Source organism: Somniosus microcephalus, unplaced genomic scaffold (assembly GCF_052327205.1).
Source record: "Somniosus microcephalus isolate GS21.2 unplaced genomic scaffold, FLI_Smic_1.0 unresolved_chr2, whole genome shotgun sequence".
Classification (NCBI taxonomy): domain Eukaryota; kingdom Metazoa; phylum Chordata; class Chondrichthyes; order Squaliformes; family Somniosidae; genus Somniosus; species Somniosus microcephalus.
The window spans coordinates 73,984,520-74,008,886 of record NW_028225180.1 but is presented as its reverse complement, the minus strand read 5'-3'; the positions used below and the strand labels follow the sequence as shown (position 1 = coordinate 74,008,886).

General features: G+C 51.1%; 1 protein-coding gene across 2 annotated transcripts in view; it reads right to left on the bottom strand.

The window, feature by feature from the left end:
* The window catches only part of LOC147092825 (nuclear RNA export factor 1-like), an 85,465-nt gene extending 73,459 nt beyond the window's left edge, over positions 1-12,006 (bottom strand). The window contains exon 1 of one of the 2 annotated variants that reach the window (XM_085976076.1): positions 11,726-12,006. In XM_085976076.1, the coding sequence (XP_085832202.1) occupies positions 11,726-11,753 (28 nt within the window). In that variant the 5' untranslated portion in view covers positions 11,754-12,006. The remainder of the gene's footprint in view (positions 1-11,725) is intronic. The other variant, XM_085976077.1, reaches the window with a different exon arrangement.
* Positions 12,007-24,367: the final 12,361 nt, after the last annotated feature.

Sequence of the window (24,367 nt, the reverse complement as noted above, 5' to 3'; positions counted from 1 at the left end):
GTAAGCTGTAGGATGTTGGTGCTGGGCAATGGAACACTTCTACCTCAATTTTTGTCACCCAGTGTCAGCAACAAGCTGTAGGAGACATCTTAATAATATTTATATTGTATAAATTAGGAACAGAAAGATCTTTCATAGTTGCTACAAGAGTAAGATAGCAAAATACTGCAGATGTTGGAAATCCGAAATAACAACAGAAAATGCTGGAAAAACTCAGCAAGTCAGGCAACATCCGTGGAGAGAAATTTGAGTTGACGTTTCGGGTCGAACCCTTCTTCAAAACTGGAAAGAAAAGAAGATAGATCGGAGGCAGGGCTACGATCGGACAAAAGAATAAAAGAAACAAAAGAAGTAAAAGAGACAATAAAAGGTATTAGAAGCTAGACGAGATGGTAATAGGCTGAGATTAGGTGTAAAGTGTACTGGCAGGGCAAGAGATAGCTGCCAGGTGTGAGAGAGAAACAAAAGGAGTGGAAAAATTACAAGAAAAAATGAAATAGGGGCCGAGGTTATGATCTGAAATTGTTGAACTCGATATCGAGTCCGGAAGGCTGCAGACTGCCTAATCGGAAGATGAGGTGCTGTTCCTCGAGTTTACACTGAGCTTCCGTGGAACAATACAAGAGGCCAAGGATGGTGAGGTCCGAGTGGGAATGGAGCGGTGAATTAAAATGACAGACGACCGGAAGCTCGGGGTCACCCTTACGGACTGAACGGAGGTGTTCCGCAAAGCGGTCACCCAATCTGCATTTGGTCTCCCCAATGTAGAGGAGACCGCATTGTGAGCAGCGAATACAGTATACTAGATTGCGAGAAGTACAAGTAAATCGCTGTTTCACCTGGAAGGGGTGTTTGGGGCCCTGGACAATGGGAAGGGGGGAGGTATAGGGGCAGGTGTTACATCTCCTCCGCTTGCACGGGAAGGTGCCAGGCGAAGGGGAAGGGCTGTTTGGGGTGATAGAGGAGTGGACTAGGGTGTCTCAGAGGGAGCGGTCCCTGCGGAATGCTGAAAGGGGAGGGGAGGGAAAGATATGTTTGGTGGTGGGATCACTTTGGAGGTAGCGGAAATGGCGGAGGATGATCCGTTGAATGTGGAGGCTGGTGGGGTGAAAGGTGAGGACAAGGGGAACCCTATCGTGGTTCCGGGAGGGAGGGGCAGGGGTGAGAGCAGAAGTGCGGGAGATAGAACTGACACGGTCGAGGGCAGTGTCAACCACGGTAGGGGGGAATCCTCGGTTGCGGAAAAAGGAAGACATGTCTGAAGCACTGGTGTGGAAGGTGGCATCGTCGGAGCAGATACGGCGGAGACGGAGAAACTGGGAGAACGGAATAGAGTCCTTACAGGAAGCAGGGTGGGAGGAAGGGAAGGGAAGAGTCCGAGATGGACCATGTGAAGGTGAGGGAAGGGTGGAAATTGGAGGCAAAGTGAATGAAATTGTCAAGTTCGGGACGAGAGCAGGAAACAGCACCGATACAGTCATCAATGTATCGGAAAAAGAGGTGAGGGAGGGGACCCGAGTAGGACTGGAACAAAGGTTGTTCCACAAAGCCCACGAAAAGGCAGGCATAGCTAGGACCCATGCGTGTACCCATGGCAACACCTTTGACTTGGAGGAAATGAGTGGAGTTAAAGGAGAAGTTGTTCAATGTGAGAACAAGTTCAGCCAGGCAGAGGAGGGTGGTGGTGGATGGGGACTGGTCGGGCCTCTGTTCAAGGAAGAAGCGGAGCGCCCTCAGGCCATCCGGGTGGGGGATGGAGGTGTAGAGGGATTGTACGTCCATGGTGAAAAGGAAGCGGTTGGGGCCAGGAAACTGGAAACTGTTAAAGTGGCGGAGGGCGTCCGAAGAGTCGCGGATGTAGGTGGGAAGAGACTGGACAAGGGGAGAAAAGATAGAGTCAAGATAGGAAGAGATAAGTTCCGTGGGGCAAGAACAGGCTGAAACGATGGGTCTACCAGGGCAGTCCTGTTTGTGGATCTTGGGAAGGAGGTAGAAGCGGGCTGTGCGGGGTTGGGGAACTATGAGGTTGGTGGCAGCGGGGGGGAAGATCTCCAGAGGAGATGAGGTCAGTGACAGTCTTGGAAACGGTGGTTTGATGTTCGGTAGTGGGGTCATGGTCCAGGTGGAGGTCGGAGGTGGTGTTGGGGAGTTGGCGTTCAGCTTCTGCTACAAGAGTAATCTTTGTTAGATTTCTCTCTTCATTCAATCAGGTGTAGAAAATCCTGCTTGGAACAAATGCATGAATATAAAAATAAAATATCAAAGGAGCATGTTAAGGAGGGAAGAATGTAGCTGTCTGGTAATGTTTGCATCATCAAGTTTGGTTGAATTTGAAGGTTACTGGAACATTTAATCTCTACATCGTGCAGCTAATGTACCCATCGCACTTTGTACGAAATACCAACAAATCACAATTGACCGGCCGTTTCCTGCTTTTATTTCCCTGACCTCCCCACAGGAGAGCAGCAAGCAGCTGCCGTCTTATGGACATTTTCACAGCAATTATCCCCACAGAAGCACCTAATCAGTAGCCTTAAAAAGGGACAGGTTAGGTTAGCAGCTAAACATCACAACCAAACTGCAGATTATCCACGGGCAAAATAATATTAAAAAAAAGACTAATCTTCCCACGCAAAGTATCCTCCCTGGTTTGAGGTGATTTTCCTGTTCTCGGATTGGTACCTGACCACAATTGAGACCAGCAAATCACAACCTTCCACTACACCATGGAACACTTTGTAACGAAAGCTGAGGTGAATTAGCAAAGCCCAAACAAAACACAAATATAGAGCACACTAGGACCAGCAGCTTAATAAATATAGCACAAAGTAAAAGAAAAATACTTTGACATCGTCAGTGAGAGCTCTGCAGGATAATGTGCTGCAACTTACTAGAGTTATACAGGGCCTTGGTGAGACCACACCTGGAGTACTGTGCGCAGTTTTGGTCTCCTTACCTAAGAAGGGATATACTTGCCATAGAGGGAGTGCAGCGAAGGTTCACCAGACTAATTCCTGGGATGGCAGGACTGTTATACGAGGAGGGATTGGGTCGACTAGGCTTGTATTCACGAGAGTTTAGAAGAATGAGAAGGGATCTCACTGAAACATAAAATTCTGACAGGGCTAGGCAGACCGGATGCAGGGAGGATGTTTCCCCTGGCTGGGGGGTCTAGAACGGGGGGTCACAGTCTCAGGATATGGGGTAGGACATTTAGGTCACAAAAGGCATCAAGGGGTATGGGGAGAGAGCGGGAATATGGTATTGAGATAGAGGATCAGCCATGATCTCATTGAATGGCGGAGCAGGCTCGAAGGGCCGAATGGCCGGCTCCCGCTCCTATTTTTCGATGTTTCTAAAGCGAGATCTCAAGCATACCGATTTGTCTTGAATGGTGAATTACAGAAGAATTGTTCATCCACCCTGTATTAGATAGCACTCCAAATAACGTTAATGGCTAGGAGTACCCTGGCTGGACATGAAGATAACCAGTGTTGTGTGCTGGCAGACTATATGGTTCAGTTAGTTGAACTCAAGCAGTAGCCGTATGCACAATTGAGGGTCCCTGTCCCCAAGACTTGGCTCTGCCAACTCACACCAAAGCTCTCTGGGCTTAGGTAAATAGGGTGTGTACACATCAGGCAAACAGAAGCCAGGCTTCAAACATTAACCTGTCTTTTCTCTTTACAGATGTTGACAGATCTGCCGTATATTTCTAGCGTTTTCTGAAATGTGCAAGGCTTTTCCAGCTGAGAGTTTTTGTTAAAACACAGAAATAATACACATAAAACCAGATCTGGGAAGAGATTGATTGTGCTTCTATCAACCGCAGGCACTAGATCTGCCTGCAACCTCCTGACTAACATCCTCTAAACTCATTCTCTTCAGTATCTTGCTTGGGCTCTACAAAAGGAACCTTTCATTTACCTTTCTTCATTTCCAAGGTCTGTAATTCAAAACATGGAACACACAAGGGGCTAGTCCTACTTGGTGAACACAGTGCCCAATGTGAAACGGAGCCCTACAGACAAGGAAGCTCACAGATTTCATCGCTGGTCTGTGTTGAACTCAGTTATAGATCCGAAGCAACACATTTCTTTGAAAAGAATACAAGTTGATTTTTGGCAGTCTTTCCTGGAATATTCCTTCAATGTCCTCATTTACAAATACTTGGCTCTGTCACAAATCCAACAATGCTTCAAGTCCAACATCACATGACACCTTAAACACAAAAAGGCTATTCCTTTAATGGTAGGAACGCATGATATACCCTCATATTTATGCTACAATTCGATATGTAGGTTCAAAAGATGAACATAACTGTTTGAGCTTTAACTGGGGCTCATATAACCTCTACCCCTCAACTGGCTTTGTGGTGCATCAGGAGGTAATCATTGCACTTCATATAGTTTGCCAATATCTGTTCCTTTGTAGCACATATACTGGAGAGCAACTTATGTTTTAAACCTTCTCATGCTGGCAATGTTTTCATTTTTTTTTAAATTTGTTCTTGGGATATAGGTAACATGAGAAGAATGCTTTATTGCCCATCCCTACTGGTAGCCCTTCTCCTCAAACTGCTAGTCCTTGTGGCGACGATGCTAGACAGGTAATGCCAGGATTCTGACCCAATGATAACGAATGGATGGTAATGTGTGTGTAAGTCAGGATGACGTCGTCACGATAGCGCTGCTTTCGTCATTCCCAGTGGTAGAAGTTCCGGGCTGGGAGGTGCAGCTGAAATAAGCTTGGAAAATTCTTGCAGTACATCATGCAGCCACGATGTAGTGGTAATGGAGAAAGTGGACAGTCCAATGACAGTGGTGCCAATCGATTGGACTGCCTAGCTCCGGACAGCATCAAGCTTCTTGAGTGGTACTAAAGCCACACCCATCCACGCGGGTGGGGCAAAGTCCATCATACTTCGAACTCGAGCTTTGTAGATGACAGAGGTTTTTTGGGTGGCGAGGAGGGTCAAGAGATTGCAGCGTACCCAGCCTCTACCCTCCTTGTGTATCCAAGGTGTTTTTTCATTATTGATGGGATGTGGGCGTCGCTGGCTAGGCCTGCATTTAGTGCCCATCCCTAATTGCCCTGGAGAAGATGGTGGTGAGCCGCCTTCTTGAACCGCTGCAGTCCATATGGTGTAGGTACACCCACAATGCTGTTAGGAAGGGTGTTCCAGGATTTTGGCCCAGCGACAGTGAAGGAACGGCGATACAGGTCCAAGTCAGGATGGTGTGTGGCTTGGAGGGGAACTTGTAGGTGGTGATGTTCCCATACGTCTGCTGCCCTTGTCCTTCTAAGTGGTAGAGGTCACGGGTTTGGGAGGTGCTGCCGAAGAAGCCTTGGCGAGTTGCTGCAGTGCATCTTGTAGATGGTACACACTGCAGCCACGGTGCGCCGGTGGTGGAGGGAGTGAATGTTTAAGGTGGTGGATGGGGTGCCAATCAAGCGGGCTGCTTTGTCCTGGATGGTGTCGAGCTTCTTGAGTGTTGTTGGAGCTGCACTCATCCAGGCAAGTGGAGAGTATTCCATCACACTCCTTACTTGTGCCTTGTAGATGGTGGAAAGGTGTTCATATATCTGGTCTGGGCAAGCTTCTGGTCAAAGGTGACAACCCAAGCCATTGATAGAAAGCCACTTAGCGATGGTGAGTCCAGTGCCGGTTACAAGAACCTGGCACCTATACAGCACAAATGTTAACCCGCCACTTGTCAGTCTTCTGGTGCGTTGTCATTCAACACACGAGAGCTTGACAGTGAGGGCTAATTGGCTGTTTGACCACAAGATGCATCAGAGTCACACCCGTGCACTTTGAATCAGAGGTCATTAGACAGTGATTGGGATTGGGAATCTTGACTGCCCCTTTCCTGGTCCATGGATGCTGAGGCCACTCATCGAAGCTCCACTGCCTCCCCAACCAAGGTTGGCTAAAGTCACAGACAAGGGATCAAACCGTAGACATTTCTGGTCTGTGTAGTTTACATGAATTATTTACCCAGGAGTTAGCAGGAAGCTTCAAAATGTTCATGTTATGGTGCATTAGAAAAAACAAAATGTGTACAGATATAAAGTTTAAACAGAGGCTGAAAGAAAAGTGAGACAAGAATTAAATGTTTTATGGTGGTTGTAATCAATAAAAAGTTAAAGAACTGAAATGTAACAAAATGCCTAATAAGTTAATAAACTTTTAGGCAGTTACAGTAGAGAGGTTTGTAGAACCAGCACAGGTTTGCAAAGATTACACTGCACTATAGGAATTTTGAAGTGTTGCTAACCTCTGACATTTAATTACAATTCCACAACTGTAGAAAGTACTGTACTGCAGTGAACAGTATTCCTGTGCTGTGTGTGTTTTTATTATAAAACACTGATTAAGTGTATTGATTATACTGGGCAGTTATTTGAGTTATGAACATTTCGGGCAAGGACTGCCACGAAGCCTGGAACAATGTAGACTTCTGATACCAATTTTAGAATCAGGCTCTTTCTCTCTATCCTCCTTCTTGTTGTTCTTCCCATCTTGCACATCATTTGCAATCAAACTGATCTGAAGTTAGCATCAGAAGACACAAGCAGACTTGGAATGGTTCTCTCTCTCTCTCCAGGGCCAGGCCATAACAACTTGCATTTATATAGCGCCTTTAATGTAGTAAAACAGCCCAAGGTGCTTCACAGGAGTGTTATAGAACAAAAATTTGACACCGAGCCACATAGGAAATCAGGGCAGATGCCCAAAAGCTTGGTCAAAGAGCATCTTAAAGGAGGAAAGGGAGGTGGAGAGGTTTAGGGAGGGAATTCCAGAGCTTAGGGCCTTAGCAGCTGAAGGCACAGCCGCCAATTGTTGAGCGATTATAATCAGGGATTATATCAGAATTAGAGGAGCACATATATCTCGGAGGGTTGTAGGGCTGGAGGAGCTGGGTGCAGCTACAACACTCAAAAAGCTCAATACAGGAAACTCTCGATTTACCGGCACCTAAATAACCGGAAATCTCTTAACCGGCAAAATTCAGGAGTAGGTTCAGGTAAGTTTTACTTCATATTAGTGGCCATTCCTGGATCTTGTGGATCCTGCACCTGTTGCTAAGTAACAGGGATGCTTGGATCTTGTGGCCGGAGTTCCTGCACCCGTTGCTAAGCAACAGGGAAGCCTGGATTTTGCTGCTGTGTACGGAGCTCTCGTACCTTTTACTATATCTCTCTGTAATCCGGACTTTTTGATAAACCGGCACCACGCCTGTCCTGTTGGTGCCGGATAAAAAAAGTTTCCTATACTATCCAACACAAGGCAGTCTGCTTGTTCAGCACACGGTCACTGGACCCTATGAAGTTCCTCCAGCACAGTGCACTGTGGCTGCAGGAGGCACTGCAGTAACTTGCCCAGCTTACTTCACCAGCACCTCCCACACAGCAACCTCCAGCAGCAATATCACGAGAACACCATCACCTCCAAGTTGCACACCCTCCTGACTTGGAACACACACTGCCTGAAATCACTATCCTTCATTCCACCACACACAGGAAAGAACATAAGTAGGAGCAGGAGTAGGCCATACGGCCCCTCGGGCCTCCTCCGCCATTCAATAGGATTATGGGTGATCCGAACCTAGACTCACGTCCACTTCCCTGCCCTCTCCCCATAACCCCTTATTCCCTTATCAGCTAGGAAACTGTCTATCTCCGTTTTAAATTGATTTATTTAATGTCACAGCTTCCACAGCTCTCTGGGGTAGCAAATTCCATAGATTTACTACCCTCTTCTGAGTGAAGAAGTTTCTCATCTCAGTTTTGAAACAGCAGCCCCTTATTCTAAGATTATGCCCCCTAGTTCTAATCTCACCCATCAGTGGAAACATCCTCACCGCATCCACCCGATCAAGCCCCCTCACAATCTTATATGTTTCGATAAGATCGCCTCTCATTCTTCTGAACTCCAATGAGTAGAGGCCCAACCTACTCAACCTTTCCTCATAAGTCAACCCCCTCATCTCCGGAATCAACCGAGTGAACCTTCTCTGAACCGCCTCGAGAGCAAGTATATCTTTTCTTAAATATGGAAACCAAAACTGCACGCAGTATTCCAGGTGTGGCCTCACCAGTACCCTGTATAACTGAAGCAAGACTTCCCTGCTTTTATACTCCATCCCCCTTGCAATAAAAGCCAAGATTCCATTGGCCTTCCTGATCACCTGCTCAGCTCAAACATGTTATCCAATCCATTAAAATGATTTTAGATATGTAATTTACTTTCACTAATTTATATACGATGGCTTAGGTGGGAGGTATTGGGCAACAGTCAAGCTCGGGGTTCAAGTGTGACCAAAAGTGCTGTTACAATTGTCATCCAAACCCTCAGATTACAATGCAGCTTGAAATCACTTCCTGGTGTCGAATGTCACAATGCATCCACATCACAATGGGTAACCCCACCACAAACTTTGCTGCACAGTTAAGAGAAACATAACTGTTAATTGTTCACTAGGATACAGCAAATATTGTAAATATTTGCAGGAATACTCGGATATAAAACGTAGATTAGTTTGTCCCGAGAGCACACAACTGGTGACCAGTCTAAACCGCACCGCTGTACCAATGTTCAACCTGACTGACACTGGTCTAAACGGAGCAGAGCCAAGCACATCCAGCTGTTCCATACCTGTCAAAATCAACAGGTTCCAACCACTTCCTGTGCACGTGAAATACTGAGTGTTACTGTATCGGAATCCACACATTTTGAACAATATGATGCATATACCAACCTCGAGAAAGTAATGTCTGCACTTTGCATCTCTGATGGTGAAAACACTAATTCCACCACCAACATGACAAACAAGTTTGAAGTTGACTGGCTCTCCTGCTATCCCCAGGGTCACCATTTTGCTGGACACGATTTCACCCCCAAACCATTTTGCAGGCATCACAGGATACAGATGAGACACAACAGACTTGTCAGAATTGATTTACTATTATTTCAACGTATAAAATTATTTAAACACACGTTAGGCTCAAACACGTCTTGTTTATGCAGATAAATGTTGCTGGATGCAGTTCTGATTTTTTTTTTTTTTTTAAACACTAAGGGGGAGAAATTGGGTATAGCCCCGTTTGGGGTGCTAGTCCTGGCGATGCGCAAAGTTTAGCGCCAGGCGCAATTTAGCACCACCTGGCGCGATATTGGGTTGCAGCGCCCCTGAAGGTGATTGCGGCGCTAAATCAGGCGCTGCACAATACTCTTAAGGCGCTAACCCGGCGGCGCAATCCAATTTCGCGGCGGCGGGGCGCAGCGCAGGTGGTGTCAATAATCACTTTCCCCGAGACACACTGGCGCCGGCCAGCTCTTAAAGGGGCGGGTCATCAGCCACGGGCACAGAGGATAGCCCTTGTCCCAGAGAAGCTAGCCTCCTGGGTGAGCCGGGGCCTCGAAAAGGTCTGCAACACAAGTCTGGCGCAGGATGAAGGCGTCGTGGCTGCAGCCTGGGAACTGCGCATTCACTGCGAGGATCAGCTGTCGGTGGTCACAGACCAGCTGGACATTCAAGGAACGGAACCCCTTGCGGTTGCGGAACTCCTCCGGATTCTCTACAGGCACCCGCAAAGCCACGTGCGTGCAGTCAATGGCACCCTGCACCATGGGGAAGTCCGCTATTGCAGCGAAGCCCTCTGCGCGCTCCCGCTGCTTGTCCGGGGTCATTGGGAAGGAAATGTACTGCCGCCTCCTTTTAAACAGGGCATCAGTCACTTGACGGATGCAGCAATGCACCGCAAACTGCGAGATGTTGGCTATGTCCCCAGTTGCGGCCTGAAAGGGGCCGCTTGCGTAGAAGTTTAGGGCAACAGTCATCCTCACAGCCACCGACAGACATGTCCTGCACCTTATCTGAGGCTGCAGATCTGGCTGAAGCAGGTGGCACAGCTCAGTCACCACCTCCTTTCTAAAGCGCAGCCTTCTGATACACTGCTCCTCCGACATGTTCAAGTAGGAAAACTGCTGTTGGAAAACCCTGGCAGCGTAAGGTCTGGTGTGGCGACGTCAGCTGGTCCTCCTCCGTCTGGCCATGCCTGCCCCTCTCTCCCTGCGTCTGTGCCCTTTCCAGATGATTCAGCAGCAGGACGTTCCCCTCCAATGCAGCCCCCATAATAAGTGCGCAAAGAAAGTTTTGCCGTTGGAAATGCTCACCAACAGCAAGGTGATGGTCAGAAGGTTGAAGTTCCTCTGCCAGCGCTGGCTCAGTGGTGAAATGGCTCGCAGTGTGCAGCCCAGCAACTCTCGAAGAAGTTGTGAGCCAAAAGGGCTGCCGCTTTTAAACCACACCAGTGCCCTTTAAATAACGCCCCTCCAGCCCGAGAGCGACTGGGGAAGGCTCCAGGTAAGCTGTCCTTATTAGCGCCAGGCACTACGGAGGGGGGCGCCACTGAATTTCCAGTCCGGGGCGCCCAAAAGGCGTTGCACACTCAAATGACGTCATGATCTGCCTGCGCCCGTGAGCAGGCGCTAAGATTTAGCGCCGGCGCTAAATGTATGCTCAATATGGGGCGAGGCGCTGGGTTCACTGCGCCCGGCCGAAAATTGGCTAATGCCCCACTTCTCGGCCTCTTTAGGCGCTAATTGGAGGCGCTACCAACCGAATATCTCCCCCTAGATCTCCTGTCACATTGCTCACAGTGAGCGAGAGGACATGTGTTCACAACGAGCGAGAGGACGTGTTCACAAGTGTTATCAACAGAGAGAGAGATGGGGCAACATAACAGGAAGTTAAAAGATCTTGCATTTACAACATCTTTGCTTTGGGAGGTAACTTAACAAACATATACTTAAATATTACTCATATAAAAGGGGAAAGAGAGAGAAGGGGAAAGAGGGGGGAAAGAGGAGGGGAAAGAGAGAGAGAGAGAGAGAGAGAGAGAGAGAGAGAGAGAAAAAGAGAAGGGGAAAGAGAGAGAGAGAGAGAGAGAAGGGGAAAGAGAGAGAGAGAGAGAAGGAGAGAGAGAGAGAGAAGGGGAAAGAGAGAGAGAAGGGGAAAGAGAGAAAGAGAGAGAGAGAGAGAGGGAAAGAGAGAGAGAGAGAAGGGGAGAGAGAGAGAGAGAGAGAAGGGGAAAGAAAGAGAGAGAGAGAGAGAGAGAGAGAAGGGGAAAGAAAGAGAGAGAGAGAGAGAGAGAGAGAAGGGGAAAGAGAGAGAGAGAGAGGGGGAAAGAGAAAGAGAGAGGGGGAAAGAGAGAGAGAGAGAGAGAGAGAGAAGGGGAGAGAGAGAGAGAAGGGGAAAGAGAGAGAAAGGGGAAAGAGAGAGAGAGAGGAGAGAAGGGGAAAGAGAGAGAAGGGGAAAGAGAGAGAGCGAGCGCCCACCTGTCTTCACAGGCCAGCCTCAGTGTGGTGGGCCTGAAGCCTGAGCGGCTCGGCCCCTCACTGGAGTCCGAGAGAGGTGGTGGGGGAGCCAGGGGGCCGGACCCGGGGAGGGGGAGACACTCACCCCATGTCTCCCTCTGTCTACCCTCAGCTCCCCCCGGGGGGCGGGGAATAACTGGGGAAAGTGAGGCGGCAGCGACAGGCCCAAGGCCTTTCCTTTCTCTCTCTCTCTCTCTCACACACAACCCCGCCCCCTCTCCCTCTCTCTCTCTCTCCTCTCACACACTTATCGTCGCTCGCTCACTTTCTTTTTTTTTAAAATAAGCCTTTGAAATATTTACTCCTTCCGTCCAACCGCCTGAGGTAAACGCTCCTTACCGTTGTAATGCCGCCCGTCCTCCGACATCCTCCAAATAACACGGTCGCTAACTCAGATAATAATAGATATAATCTAATCGGCGATTATTTCGATCAGAAATTTAAATATAATTTCTTTTTGGTTTGAGGTATATTTTTTGTCAAGAGCCTGAGGTAAAGCGCTCGCGCCGCCGGGCTTCACTGACGGACAATCGGCCGCTCCCGCGTCTCAGCGTGCGCGTCCCGACAACAACGTCAACTGTGCGTGTGTACGTGCGCGCTGCGCCTCTCTTTCCGTCAGCATGCGTGCGCGTCACAACCCCTGACGTAAACTGCGCCTGTGTGTGTGTGTGTGTGTGTGTGTGTGTACGTGCGCGTCGACCGACGTAAGCTGTGCTAGTTCCCGTGCGTGCGTACTGAAAGGGAAGTGGGGGCGGAGCTCCTCCACTGCGCATGCGCGTCTCATCGCCCAGCCCACTTCTGTGGGCGGGGTTACTCATCCCCCCCCCCCCGATCTGGTGGGGGGGGGGGGTTGTCTGGCCACGCCCCCCTCCCTGTGTGACGTCGTCGCTCCCCATCACCGCGGCTTCTTGTGACGGATGTCCCTTAAAGGGACCGCGGCGCCATTATAATGTTAATTTTAAACCATAAAAAAAATATGAATTATTTGTCTTCCTTTTTCCTCAACCGAGGATTCCCCTCTACCGTGGTTGACACGGCCCTTGACCGTGTCCGTTCTATTTCCCGCACTTCTGCTCTCACCCCTGCCCCTCCCTCCCAGAACCACGATAGGGTTCCCCTTGTCCTCACCTTTCACCCCACCAGCCTCCACATTCAACGGATCATCCTCCGCCACCTCCAACGTGATCCCACCACCAAACACATCTTCCCCTCACCTCCCCTTTCAGCATTCCGAAGGGACCGCTCCCTCCGCGACACCCTGGTCCACTCCTCAATCACCCCCAACAGCCCTGCTCCTTCACCTGGCACCTTCCCGTGCAAGCGCAGGAGATGCAACACATGCCCTTTTACCTCCTCCCTTCCCACAGTCCAGGACCCCAAACACCCCTTCCAGGTGAAACAGCGATTTACTTGTACTTCTTGCAATCTAGTATAACTGTATTCGCTGCTCACGATGCGGTCTCCTCTACATTGGGGAGACCAAACGCAGATTGGGCGACCGCTTTGCGGAACACCTCCGTTCAGTCCGTACGGATGACCCTGAGCTTCCGGTCGCCTGTCACTTTAATTCACCGCTTCACTCCCACTCTGATCTCTCTGTCCTCGGGCTATTGCATTGTTCCAACGAAGCTCAACGTAAGCTCGAGGAACAGCACCTCATCTTTCGATTGGACACTTTGCAGCCTGCCGGACTCAACATTGAGTTCAACAATTTCAGATAATTATCCCTGCCCCCATTTTTCATGCAGTATGATTTTTGCCATTCCCATTTGCAACATTTTATCTTTCCTGCCTCTTACAAAAGTACAGGATGTTCTTTCTATTTCTTCCTCCCCTCCTAACCACCCCCCACCCTGTCTCAGCACCTGCTTAATATGTTACATCTCCAGCTTTTTCCAGTTCTGATGAAGGGTCCCAGACCTGAAACGTTAACTCTGTTTCTCTCTCCACGGATGTTGCCTGGCCTGCTGAGTTTTTCCAGCATTTTCTGTTGTTATTTTAAAAATATATGAAGGATTGGCATTTCTACAGCGCCTGTCACCACCTCAGGCCGTTCCAAAGCGCTTCACAGCCACCGAAATCCTTTTTTTAAGTGTCTGTTCGTAATGTAGGAAACACGGTAGCCAATTTGCGTACTGCAAGCTCCCACAAACAGCAATAATGACCAGATCATCTGTTTTTTTAGTGATGTTGGTTGAGTGATAAATATTGGCCCAGGACACCGGGGAGAACTCCCCTGCTCTTCTTCCAATAGTGGCCGTGGGATCTTTTACGTCCACCTGAGAGAGCAGACGGGGCCCCGGTTTAACGTCTCATACGAAAGACCTCCGACAGTGCGGCGCTCCCTCAGCACTGCACTGGAGTGTCAGCCTAGATTATGGACTCAAGTCTCTGGAGTGGGACTCGAACCCACAACCTTCTGTCGTGGCTCAGTCGGTATCTCTCTCTCGCCTCTGAGTCAGAAGGTCGTGGGTTTCGAGCCCTGCTCCAGAGACTTGAGCATAAAAATCTAGGCTGACACTCCCAGTGCCAGTACTGAAGGAGTGCCGCACTGTCAGAGGTGCCGTCTTTAGGATGAGACGTTAAACCGAGGCTCCATCTGCTCTCTCAGGTGGATGTAGAAGATTCCACAGCACTATTTCAAACAAGAGCAGGGGAGTTCACCTCAGTGTCCTGACCAATATTTATCCCTCAATCAGCATACCAAAAGCAGATGATCTGGTCATTATCACATTGCTGTTTGTGGGAGCTTGCTGTGTGCAAATTGGCTGCTGCGTTTCCTACATTACAACAGTGGCTACACCTCAAAAGTACTTGATTGGCTGTAAAGTGCTTTGGGATGTCCTGAGGTCATGATAGATGCTATATAAATGCAAGTTTTATATCTGACTGAGAGGCACTGAGGCATGGTTGACATATTTTTTTACGGTGGTAATTTCTGGAGATACTCTGCAATTTCAAGAAAATACAAGTTGTGTTTTTTGTAATCTTTAATTACAGTGAGAAATCCCTTTGGTTTACGGGATATCGAGGCACAGGAGAAGATGCAAAAAAGATTCACAAGTGTGATACCAGAACTGAGAGGATATACTTATCAGGAAAGATTGAAAAGAGAAGGGTGAGGGGTGACCTTTAAGATTATGAAAGGGTTTGATAGGATAGACGTAGAGAAGATGTTTCCACTTGTGGGAGAGACCAGAACTAGGCATAGAGCCATAGAGTCATAGAGTTATACAGCACAGAAAGAGGCCCTTCGGCCCATCGTGTCCACGTCGGCCATCAAGCCCTGTCTATTCTAATCCCATTTTCCAGCACTTGGTCCATAGCCTTGTATGCTATGGCATTTCAAGTGCTCATCTAAATGCTTCTTGAATGTTGTGAGGGTTCCTGCCTCGACCACCCTTTCAGGCAGTGAGTTCCAGATTCCAACCACCCTCTGGGTGAAAAAGTTTTTCCTCAAATCCCCTCTAAACCTCCTGCCCCTTACCTTGAAACTCTGCCCCCTGGTTATTGACCCCTCTACTAAGGGGAAAAGTTCCTTTCTATCTACCCTATCTATGCCCCTCATAATTTTGTACACCTCAATCAGGTCCCCCCTCAGCCTTCTCTGCTCTAAGGAAAACAACCCCAGCCTGTCCAGTCTCTCTTCATAGCTGAAGCGCTCCAGCCCAGGTAACATCCTGGTGAATCTCCTCTGCACCCTCTCCAATGCAATCACATCCTTCCTATAGTGTGGTGACCAGAACTGCACACAGTATTCCAGCTGTGGCCTAACTAGCATTTTGTACAGCTCCATCATAACCTCCCTGCTCTTATATTCTATGCCTCGGCTAATGAAGGCAAGTATCCCATATGCCTTTTTAACCACCTTATCTACCTGTCCTGCTGCCTTCAGGGATCTATGTACATGCACACCAAGGTCCCTCTGATCCCCTGTCCTTCCTAGGGTCCTAACATTCATTGTGTATTCCCTTGCCTTGTTAGTCCTCCCAAAATGCATCCCCTCACACTCATAAATATAAGATAGTCGCTAATAAATCCAATAGGGAATTCAGGAGAAACTTCTTTACCCAGAGAGTGGTGAGAATGTGGAACTCGCTACCACAGGGAGTGGTTGAGGTGAATAGTATAGATGCATTTAAGGGGAAGCTGGATAAACACATGAGGGAGAAAGGAATAGAAGGAGATGTTGACAGGGTGAGATGAAGTAGGGTGGGAGGAGGCTCATGTGGAGCATAAACACCGGCATGGAGCACTTGTCAAAGTCACAAATGACATCCTATGTGACTGTGACAAAGTTAATCCATCTCTCCTCATCATTCTCGACCTGTGTGCAGCCTTTGCACAGTTGACCACTCCATCCTCCTCCAACGCCTCTCCACCGTCGTCCAGCTGGGTGAGACTGCACTCGCCTGGTTCCATTCTTATCTATCTAGTCGTAACCAGAGAATCACCTGCAACGGCTTCTCTTCCCACTCCCGCATTGTTACCTCTGGTGTCCCCCAAGGATCTATCCTTGGCCCCCTCCTATTTCTCATCTACATGCTGCCCCTTGGCGACATCCTCCGAAAACACAGCGTCAGTTTCCACATGTACGCTGACGACACCCAGCTCTACCTCACCGCCGCCTCTCTCGACCCCTCCACGGTCTCTAAATGTCATCCAGTACGGGATGAGCAGAAATGTCCTCCAACAAAATATTGGGAAGGCCAAAGCCATTGTCATCGGTCCCCGCCACGAACTCCGTTCCCTAGGCACTGACTCCATCCCTCTCCCTGGCAACTGTCTGAGGCGGAACCAGACTGATCGAAACCTTGGTGTCGTATTTGACCCTAAGGTGAGCTTCCGCCATCACTAAGACCGCCTATTTCCACCTCCGTAACATCGCCCGTCTCCGACCTTGCTTCAGCCCATCTGCTGCTGAAACCCTCATCCAAGCCTTTGTTACCTCCAGACTTGACTATTTCAACGCACTCCTGGCCGGCCTCCCACATTCCACCCCTCGTAAACTTGAGCTCGTCCAAAACCTGTGTCCTAACTCGCACCGAGTCCCGTTCGCCCATCACCCCCTGTGCTCACTGCCCCGTGTCCTAACTCGCACCAAGTCCCGTTCACCCATCACCCCCTGTGCTCACTGCCCCGTGTCCTAACTCGCACCAAGTCCCGTTCACCCATCACCCCCTGTGCTCACTGCCCCGTGTCCTAACTCGCACCAAGTCCCGTTCACCCATCACCCCCTGTGCTCACTGCCCCGTGTCCTGACTCGCACCGAGTCCCGTTCACCCATCACCCCATGTGCTCACTGCCCCGTGTCCTAACTCGCACCGAGTCCCGTTCACCCATCACCCCCTGTGCTCACTGCCCCGTGTCCTAACTCGCACCGAGTCCCGTTCACGCATCACCTCCTGTGTTCACTGCCCCGTGTCCTAACTCGCACCGAGTCCCGTTCACCCATCACCCCCTGTGCTCACTGCCCCGTGTCCTAACTCGCACCGAGTCCCGTTCGCCCATCACCCCCTGTGCTCACTGCCCCGTGTCCTAACTCGCACCGAGTCCCGTTCACCCATCACCCCCTGTGCTCACTGCCCCGTGTCCTAACTCGCACCGAGTCCCGTTCACCCATCACCCCCTGTGCTCACTGCCCCGTGTCCTAACTCGCACCGAGTCCCTTTCACCCATCACCCCCTGTGCTCACTGCCCCGTGTCCTAACTCGCACCCAGTCCCGTTCACCCATCACCCCCTGTGCTCGCTGCCCCGTGTCCTAACTCGCACTGAGTCCCGTTCACCCATCACCCCCTGTGCTCACTGCCCCGTGTCCTAACTCGCACCGAGTCCCGTTCACCCATCACCCCCTGCGCTCACTGCCCCGTGTCCTAACTCGCACCAAGTCCCGTTCACCCATCACCCCCTGTGCTCGCTGACCTACACTGGCTCCCGGTCCGGCAACGCCTCGATTTCAAAATTCTCGTCCTTGTCTTCAAATCCCTCCATGGCCCTCACCCCCTCCCTATCTCTGTAACCTCCTCCAGCCCCACAACCCCCCGAGATCTCTGCGCTCCTCCAATTCTGGCCTCTTGAGCATCCCCCGATTTTAATTGCTCCACCATTGGCGGCCGTGCCTTCAGCTGCCTGGGCCCTAAGCTCTGGAATTCCCTCCCTAAACCTCTCCGCCTCTCTCCCTCCTCCTTTAAGATGCTTCTTAAAATCTACCTCTTTGACCAAGCTTTTGGTCATCTGTCATAATATTTCCATATGGGGCTCGGGGTCAAATTTTGTTTGATAATCGCCCCTGTGAAGTTTCGCTACATTAAAGGCACTGTATAAATGCACGTTGTTGTTGTTGTTGGGCCGAATGTCCTGTTTCTGTGCTGCAGACCCTCTGTAATTCTGTGCAGTTCCTTCACAGGAACTGCAACATTAGAACATAAGACGTAGGAGCAGGAGTAGGTCATTCAGCCTCTCGAGCCTGCTCCGCCATTCAATGAGATCATGGCTGATCTGATCTTGGCCTCAACTCCACTTCCCTGCCCGCTCCCCATAATCCTCGGCTCCCTTATCGTTCAAAAATCTGCCTATCTCCACCTTAAATATATTCAGTGACCCAGCCTCCACAGCTCTCTGGGGAAGAGAATTCCACAGATTCACCGCCCTCTGAGAGGAGAAATTCCTCCTCATTTCCGATTTAAAAGGGTGCCCCCTTATTCTGAAACTATACCCCAACCATATAAGATCAATATTGTGACTTGTATAGATGGGGCTTGTTTTAAAATACTGAGACCATCAGGAGTGCAATAGATGTGTGTGTGTGTAGGAGGGGGGAGAGAGATAGAGAGACTGGCATTATGTGAAAACCAGTCTGGGTTGCTGTGATTGGCAGTGGATGCTGAGGAGGCGGGATTCGGGTACCAGCACCATCCACTGTGACCGGAATGACTCTCAGATCTTCCATCTGCACAGCGAAGGAGAAGAGGGAGAAAAAACCCAGGTCGTAGCCAGCAAGAATAATCTAACTCTTGCATTCGGTGCATTGCAATAGAAGGCGTCCACCCTCGAGGTCTTTGGCTGCAAGGATTGACCCGGGGGAGAAGATGACCCTGCCGGCCATAGTGACTGAGGCCACGGTGCAATCCTTCGCCCTGATGTTCGTGGTCCTCTCCGCCTTCTTTCTCTACTTCTGCGCGATCTTCTGGGCTTTCCACACCCCCAGGCTCACCGAGCAGACCGACCCTGGCGAGAGACGGCGCAGCAGACTGGGGAGATACCACGGGGGGCTGAACTGCGCGCCCAGCCCCTTGTACTACACCCCGGCTCTTGTGGATGGGGACCCAGGGGGCCCGGTTGGTCTGGTCGAGCAGCGGAAGAGGGACCAGTGCATGTTCAGCTACATCAACGAATGGAGCAAGTCGTCGGAGATCCCCAGTGCCATTTCTGTCTAGCCAGCCATATGAAGAAGGGGACCACTCGAAAGGGCACCCATCAGTTGCCCCACAATCAGGACCCTCCCCCACTCCCCTCCCTTTTTTAAGCATCATTACGGTTAGCTGCAACACCCCTCTCCCACCCCTCCCTGTTAACCTTCAGCCTATGATGATAGCGTTGCGAGTGAGTACTGTTGACTACTGGGGGGCCCACTGGGTGTGCGGTTACTGAGCTCACCCCCCCCACCCCCCACATGGGAGGGAGAGAGTTATAGAGAGGCAAGTTCGATCGCCACCCCTCGTCCGCCTGGGTAGATCCGGGGCGCTGAGCCGGACCAGATCAGAAAGGGGCTCCGAGTTCCTTCCCTGGACTGCGAACTCTCAGTGGCGAGGGATGGCGGTTAAATTGGGTCAACCAATAATGGGCTCAACAGCCCGGGCCAAAAGCAAAGGGGGGGGGGGGGAAATTAATCCGGGTCCTCCCGATAAGGGCAGGATCGATCGGGCGTGGCTGCGACGCCTCGTGCGGCCGAAGAGCCAGCCTTCTGGGCGCGTGCGCCCAGACAGCTTGCGCCCAGACACTCGCATGTCTGGGCGCACGCTGGGCACGAGAGGGCCATGGGCACCAGCCAGAGCCAACGGTGCAATGATGTGTGATACCATCACACCTGGCAAAGGGAATCCTCGGTTTCCTCTCTCTCTCTCTCTCTCTCTCTCTCTCTCGATCCGGTGATTCACTCAGAGTGTGACGTTGTCACCATGTGTGCGCGCGTGAGTCTAATCAGTTCCCTCACACCGCTGGGCTCAGTCAGTCCTCTAAACCCGTTTCCCCATTATGTCACCAGTACTCACTACCTGAACAAAACCGGGATCCCCTCAGTGGGTGAATTGAACCCCCTTTTTCCCGGTATCGGGCACAAACCAGGGAGGTGGGTCGTTAAAGAGGGATTGTAAACAAGATCTCCAAAGGGGGACAAGTGACACCAAAATCCCACCAATGGGCCAATCACTTCAACCTGATTTGGATCCTTTAGGGAGCTGGGACAGTAGGCGGCAGATGCAGTTTAATATGGGCAAGAGTAAAATCCTTAGCATGGGAGCGTAAACCTAAAGAGGGAGCGTGTGTTAAATGGAACAGTGGGGCTGATCAGCAGAGGTTTATAGTGAGTGATTTATGAAGTCAGCACAGTGACTGACAGAGATAAAGATTGGGAATGAGGCAGTGGGTCTCTTTAGCAGAGGGACAGAGGGCAGGTCGAAAGAGGTTGTATTGTTGCCGTGTGAGATGTGGTTCAGATCCCATCCGGAGTATTGTATACAGTTCGTTCTTGGCACCTCATCACAGCAAGGATATGATGAGAAGGTGGGGTTGAGGGATATGGTGAGTCAGTGGGTAGGTGGGGTTGAGGGACATGGTGGGATTGAGGGATATGGTGAGGGTAGGTGGGGTTGAGGGATATGGTGTGGGTAGTTGGGTTGAGGGACATGGTGGGATTGAGGGAGATGGTGAGTTGGTGGGATTGAAGAATGTGGGTAAGTGGGATTAAGGGACATGGTAAGGTTGATGGATAGTTCGGGGTTGAGGGAAATGGTGCGTTGGTGGGTGAGGGGGTTGAGGGAGATGGTGGGTGAGGGGGTTGAAGGATGTGTGTTGGTGGGTGAGGGGGTTGAGGGAGATGATGGGTGAGGGGGTTGAGGGAGATGGTGGGTGAGGGGGTTGAGGGAGATGGGTGAGGGGGTTGAGGGAGATTGGGGGTTGAGAGAGATGGGGTTGAGGGAGATGGTGGGTGAGGGGGTTGAAGGATGTGGTGTGTTGGTGGGTGAGGGAGATGATGGGTGAGGGGGTTGAGGGAGATGGTGGGTGAGGGGGTTGAGGGAGATTGGGGGTTGAGAGAGATGGGGTTGAGGGAGATGGTGGGTGAGGGGGTTGAGGGAGATGGGGGTTGAGGGAGATGGTGGGCGAGGGGGTTGAGGGAGATGGTGGGCGAGGGGGTTGAGGGAGATGGTGGGTGAGGGGGGTGAGGGAGATGGTGGGTGAGGGGGTTGAGGGAGATGGTGGGTGAGGGTGAGGGAGATGGTGAGATAGTGGGTGAGGGAGATGGTGAGATAGTGGGTGAGGGGGTTGAAGGATGCGGTGCGTTGGTGGGTGAGGGGGTTTGAAGGATGTGGTGCGTTGGTGGGTGAGGGGGGTTTCATCTACCAAACAGGGTGAGCCTGGACCTTGTCCTAATTACAAAAAACTCTTATTAAGGCCCCAGGCTCAATCTCTGGCCTGGGGCGTGCTCAACTGAATCGCACAATCTCAGCTCAGGGGGAGCAATGAGGACACTGCCCTCTTCATCAGTGTCCCTGGACTAGGGCAGAGAAAAACTGATGACCTGCGTTCCTGCCCTCCTCCACCTTGGCAATAGATGATGATGGCTACCACAGTCGAGCAGCACAATGACGTTCAACATCCAGGCTGAGAAATGACGAGCGCACAGTTGGACGGAAACTCAGAGACTCGCTTGCCTTTCAGGAGAGGCAAGAGAGAGGAAGGAGGGGGAGAAATAGGACGTCAAAACTAATCATAATTCAACATTTATTGTCTGATCACCTTATTTGGAGACGGAGCTGAAAGAAGATGCCCAAAATAAAGGTTCCCTCGATAATCCAGACAACCATTCAAAGCACAAGAACGTGGGAGATGAAATCGGGATCTCGGGACAAGTGAGATAGACTCCACGGATTGGGACTTTTCAGCCCCGAAGAGGTTAACTACCTGCTCTGCTCTGGTCCAGGGACTCGATCTACAGTCTCCCCACCCCATAACTGGGTGGGACTAGTCGGCCTGTGACATCATTTAAATACATGACAATGTGGAGTCGGAAGTCCCAACCCCACCCCCCCGCCCTCCGTCCCAGTGCTCAAAAATCTAGGCTGACACTCCCGGTGCAGTGCTGAGGGAGCGCCACACTGTCGGAGGGGCGGTACTGAGGGAGCGCCGCACTGTCAGAGGGGCAATACTGAGGGAGTGCCACACTGTCGGAGGGGCAGTACTGAGGGAGCGCCGCACTGTCGGAGGGGCAGTGCTGAGGGAGCGCCGCACTGTCGGAGGGGCAGTGCTGAGGGAGCGCCGCACTGTCGGAGGGGCAGTGCTGAGGGAGCGCCGCACTGTCGGAGGGGCAGTGCTGAGGGAGTGCTGCAGTGTGGGAGGGGCAGTACTGAGGGAGTGCCGCACTGTCGGAGGGACGGTACTGAGGGAGTGTTTCACTGTCGGAGGGGCAGTACTGAGGGAGCGCCGCACTGTCGGAGGGGCAGTACTGAGGGAGCGCCGCACTGTCAGAGGGGCTGTACTGAAGGAGCGCCGCACTGACGGAGGCACAGTACTGAGGGAGCGCCGCACTGTCGCAGGGACAGTACTGAGGGAGTGCCGCACTGTCGGAGGGGCAGTACTGAGGGAGCACCGCACTGTCGGAGGGGCAGTACTGAGGGAGTGCCGCACTGTCGGAGGGACAGTACTGAGGGAGTGCTGCACTGTCGGAGGTGCTGCCTTTCAGATGAGACGTTAAACCGAGGCCCTGTCTGCCCTCTCAGGTGGACGTACAAGATCCCAAGGCCACTATTGGAAGAAGAGCAGGGGAGTTCTCCCCGGTGTCCTGGGGCCAATATTTATCCCTCAATCAACATCACTAAAACAGATGATCTGGTCATTATCACAGTGCTGTTAGTGGGAGCTTGCTGTGAGCAAATTGGCTGCTGCGTTTCCTACATTACAACATTGACTACACTTCCAAAAAGTACTTCATTGACTGTAAAGCGCTTTGGGATATCCTGAGGTCGTGAAAGGCGCTATAGAAATGCAAGACTTTCTTTTATCACTGGCTTAACAAACGGAGGTTCTGAACGATGAACCAGGATGAACTGGGTTCGATCCCCTGGTCTGTGCTAAATTAGCCGATCTCGGGAGGAGGGGGAGAGGGAGGCGGTGGCGGGGTGGGCGGATTGCTACAATCACCCCCCAACTGCCTGGGGATAGGGAGTGAGGTGGGGTGGGGGGGAGGGAAATTCAACCAGAGTTCTTGCTCCTGATCACCATCCAGTGACCCCAATATCCCCGCCACCCCTCCCCCCGGCTGGAAACTGCGTGAGGATCGGATTGGAATCAGCTGTGATGCCTTCTGTAGGTGAATAGCTCACCACCTAGCCAAGCATACAACGAACAGCCACTTGGATGAGGTAGAGGAGGGTACTGGAGAAAACCTGGGGGGGGGGGGGGGGGGGAGGGGGGCAAATCAATCAGTCCGAAAATGAGCTTTTAGAAGCTGTTGGTGTTTTAAAAGGCAATTTAAATGCGTATTTAGCGATGATATTGTATATTTATAGTGCACGATCTCCCCTACGTAGGAGCTAATTACACGAGGTAGTTTGTCACGTCAGATCATTATAAAACAGAAGTTGGAACAAAATTACTTGCATTAGAAGTTAAGAGATGGGGGGACATTGTTTAACGGTGCTAGAGGATGTGTGTTACCTTCCTGTGGGTCCCCCAATGGCGAATTCCATTTGAGGTCGAGATGTTGGGAGGGGGCGGGATGGTGGGGGAATGATCGAGAGGTGAGTCAGTGTCCATTACAAATGTGGAATCGTCACGGAGGGAGGGGTGGGTGAGCGAGTAAGTGAGAAGATGCACCAACGTGGTTCCGACAGACCGGGAAGGTGCTGAGGCCAATGCTGTGCCCAGTTAATTGATCTCAGTCAGGGCGGCACTACGATTCGTGATGTTGCGTCTGGGCTAGGCAGGCGGGGAGGTATTAGCCGGACCTTGCTGCCCTGATCCCACTCACTGTCTAGACTCGCAGACGAAAGAGGCAGCCATCATCCTCAAAAGAATGAGCCAGGAATGGAGTCTACGTGTTTAGGAGAGGAACCAGGAGGGGAGGAACCAGATGAAGACAAGGCATAGGGTGGGGCGGGGTGGGGTGCTGGTTGTCTGATGCTGCTGGATGCTGGAACCGTGGGGAGGTTGTCCCATGGAGCACTGGGAGGGGGAGATTCAGTCCGCCATTCTCCACAGCGCAAGTTCACAGAATCACAGAAACCCCACAGTGCAGATAGAGGCCATTTCGGCCCATCGAGCCTGCACCGACACATATCCCACCCGATCCCTGTAACCCCACGTATTTAATCCCCCTAACACTAAGGGTCAATTTATCATAGCCAATCAACCTAACCCGCACATCTTTTGGACTGTGGGAGGAAACCGGAGCACCCGGAGGAAACCCATGCAAACACGGGGAGAATGTGCAAACTCCACACAGACAGTCACCCGAGGCCGGATTCGAACCCGGGTCCCTGGCGCTGTGAGGCAACAGTGCTAACCACTATGCCACCGTGCTTCCCCCTCTACCTGTTCCCTATCTCGGCCAGGTCACCGTGAGGGAAAATGTCAAGTCGTGACCAGACACCGCCCCCACCCCCAGGAGAGAGTGAGAAATGGAGGCAGGGTCACCAAGAGCACCTTGGGACTAGGCCCAGATTTGGTATGCGTCCTAATAAGGAAAGAGAGAGAGAGAGAGACGG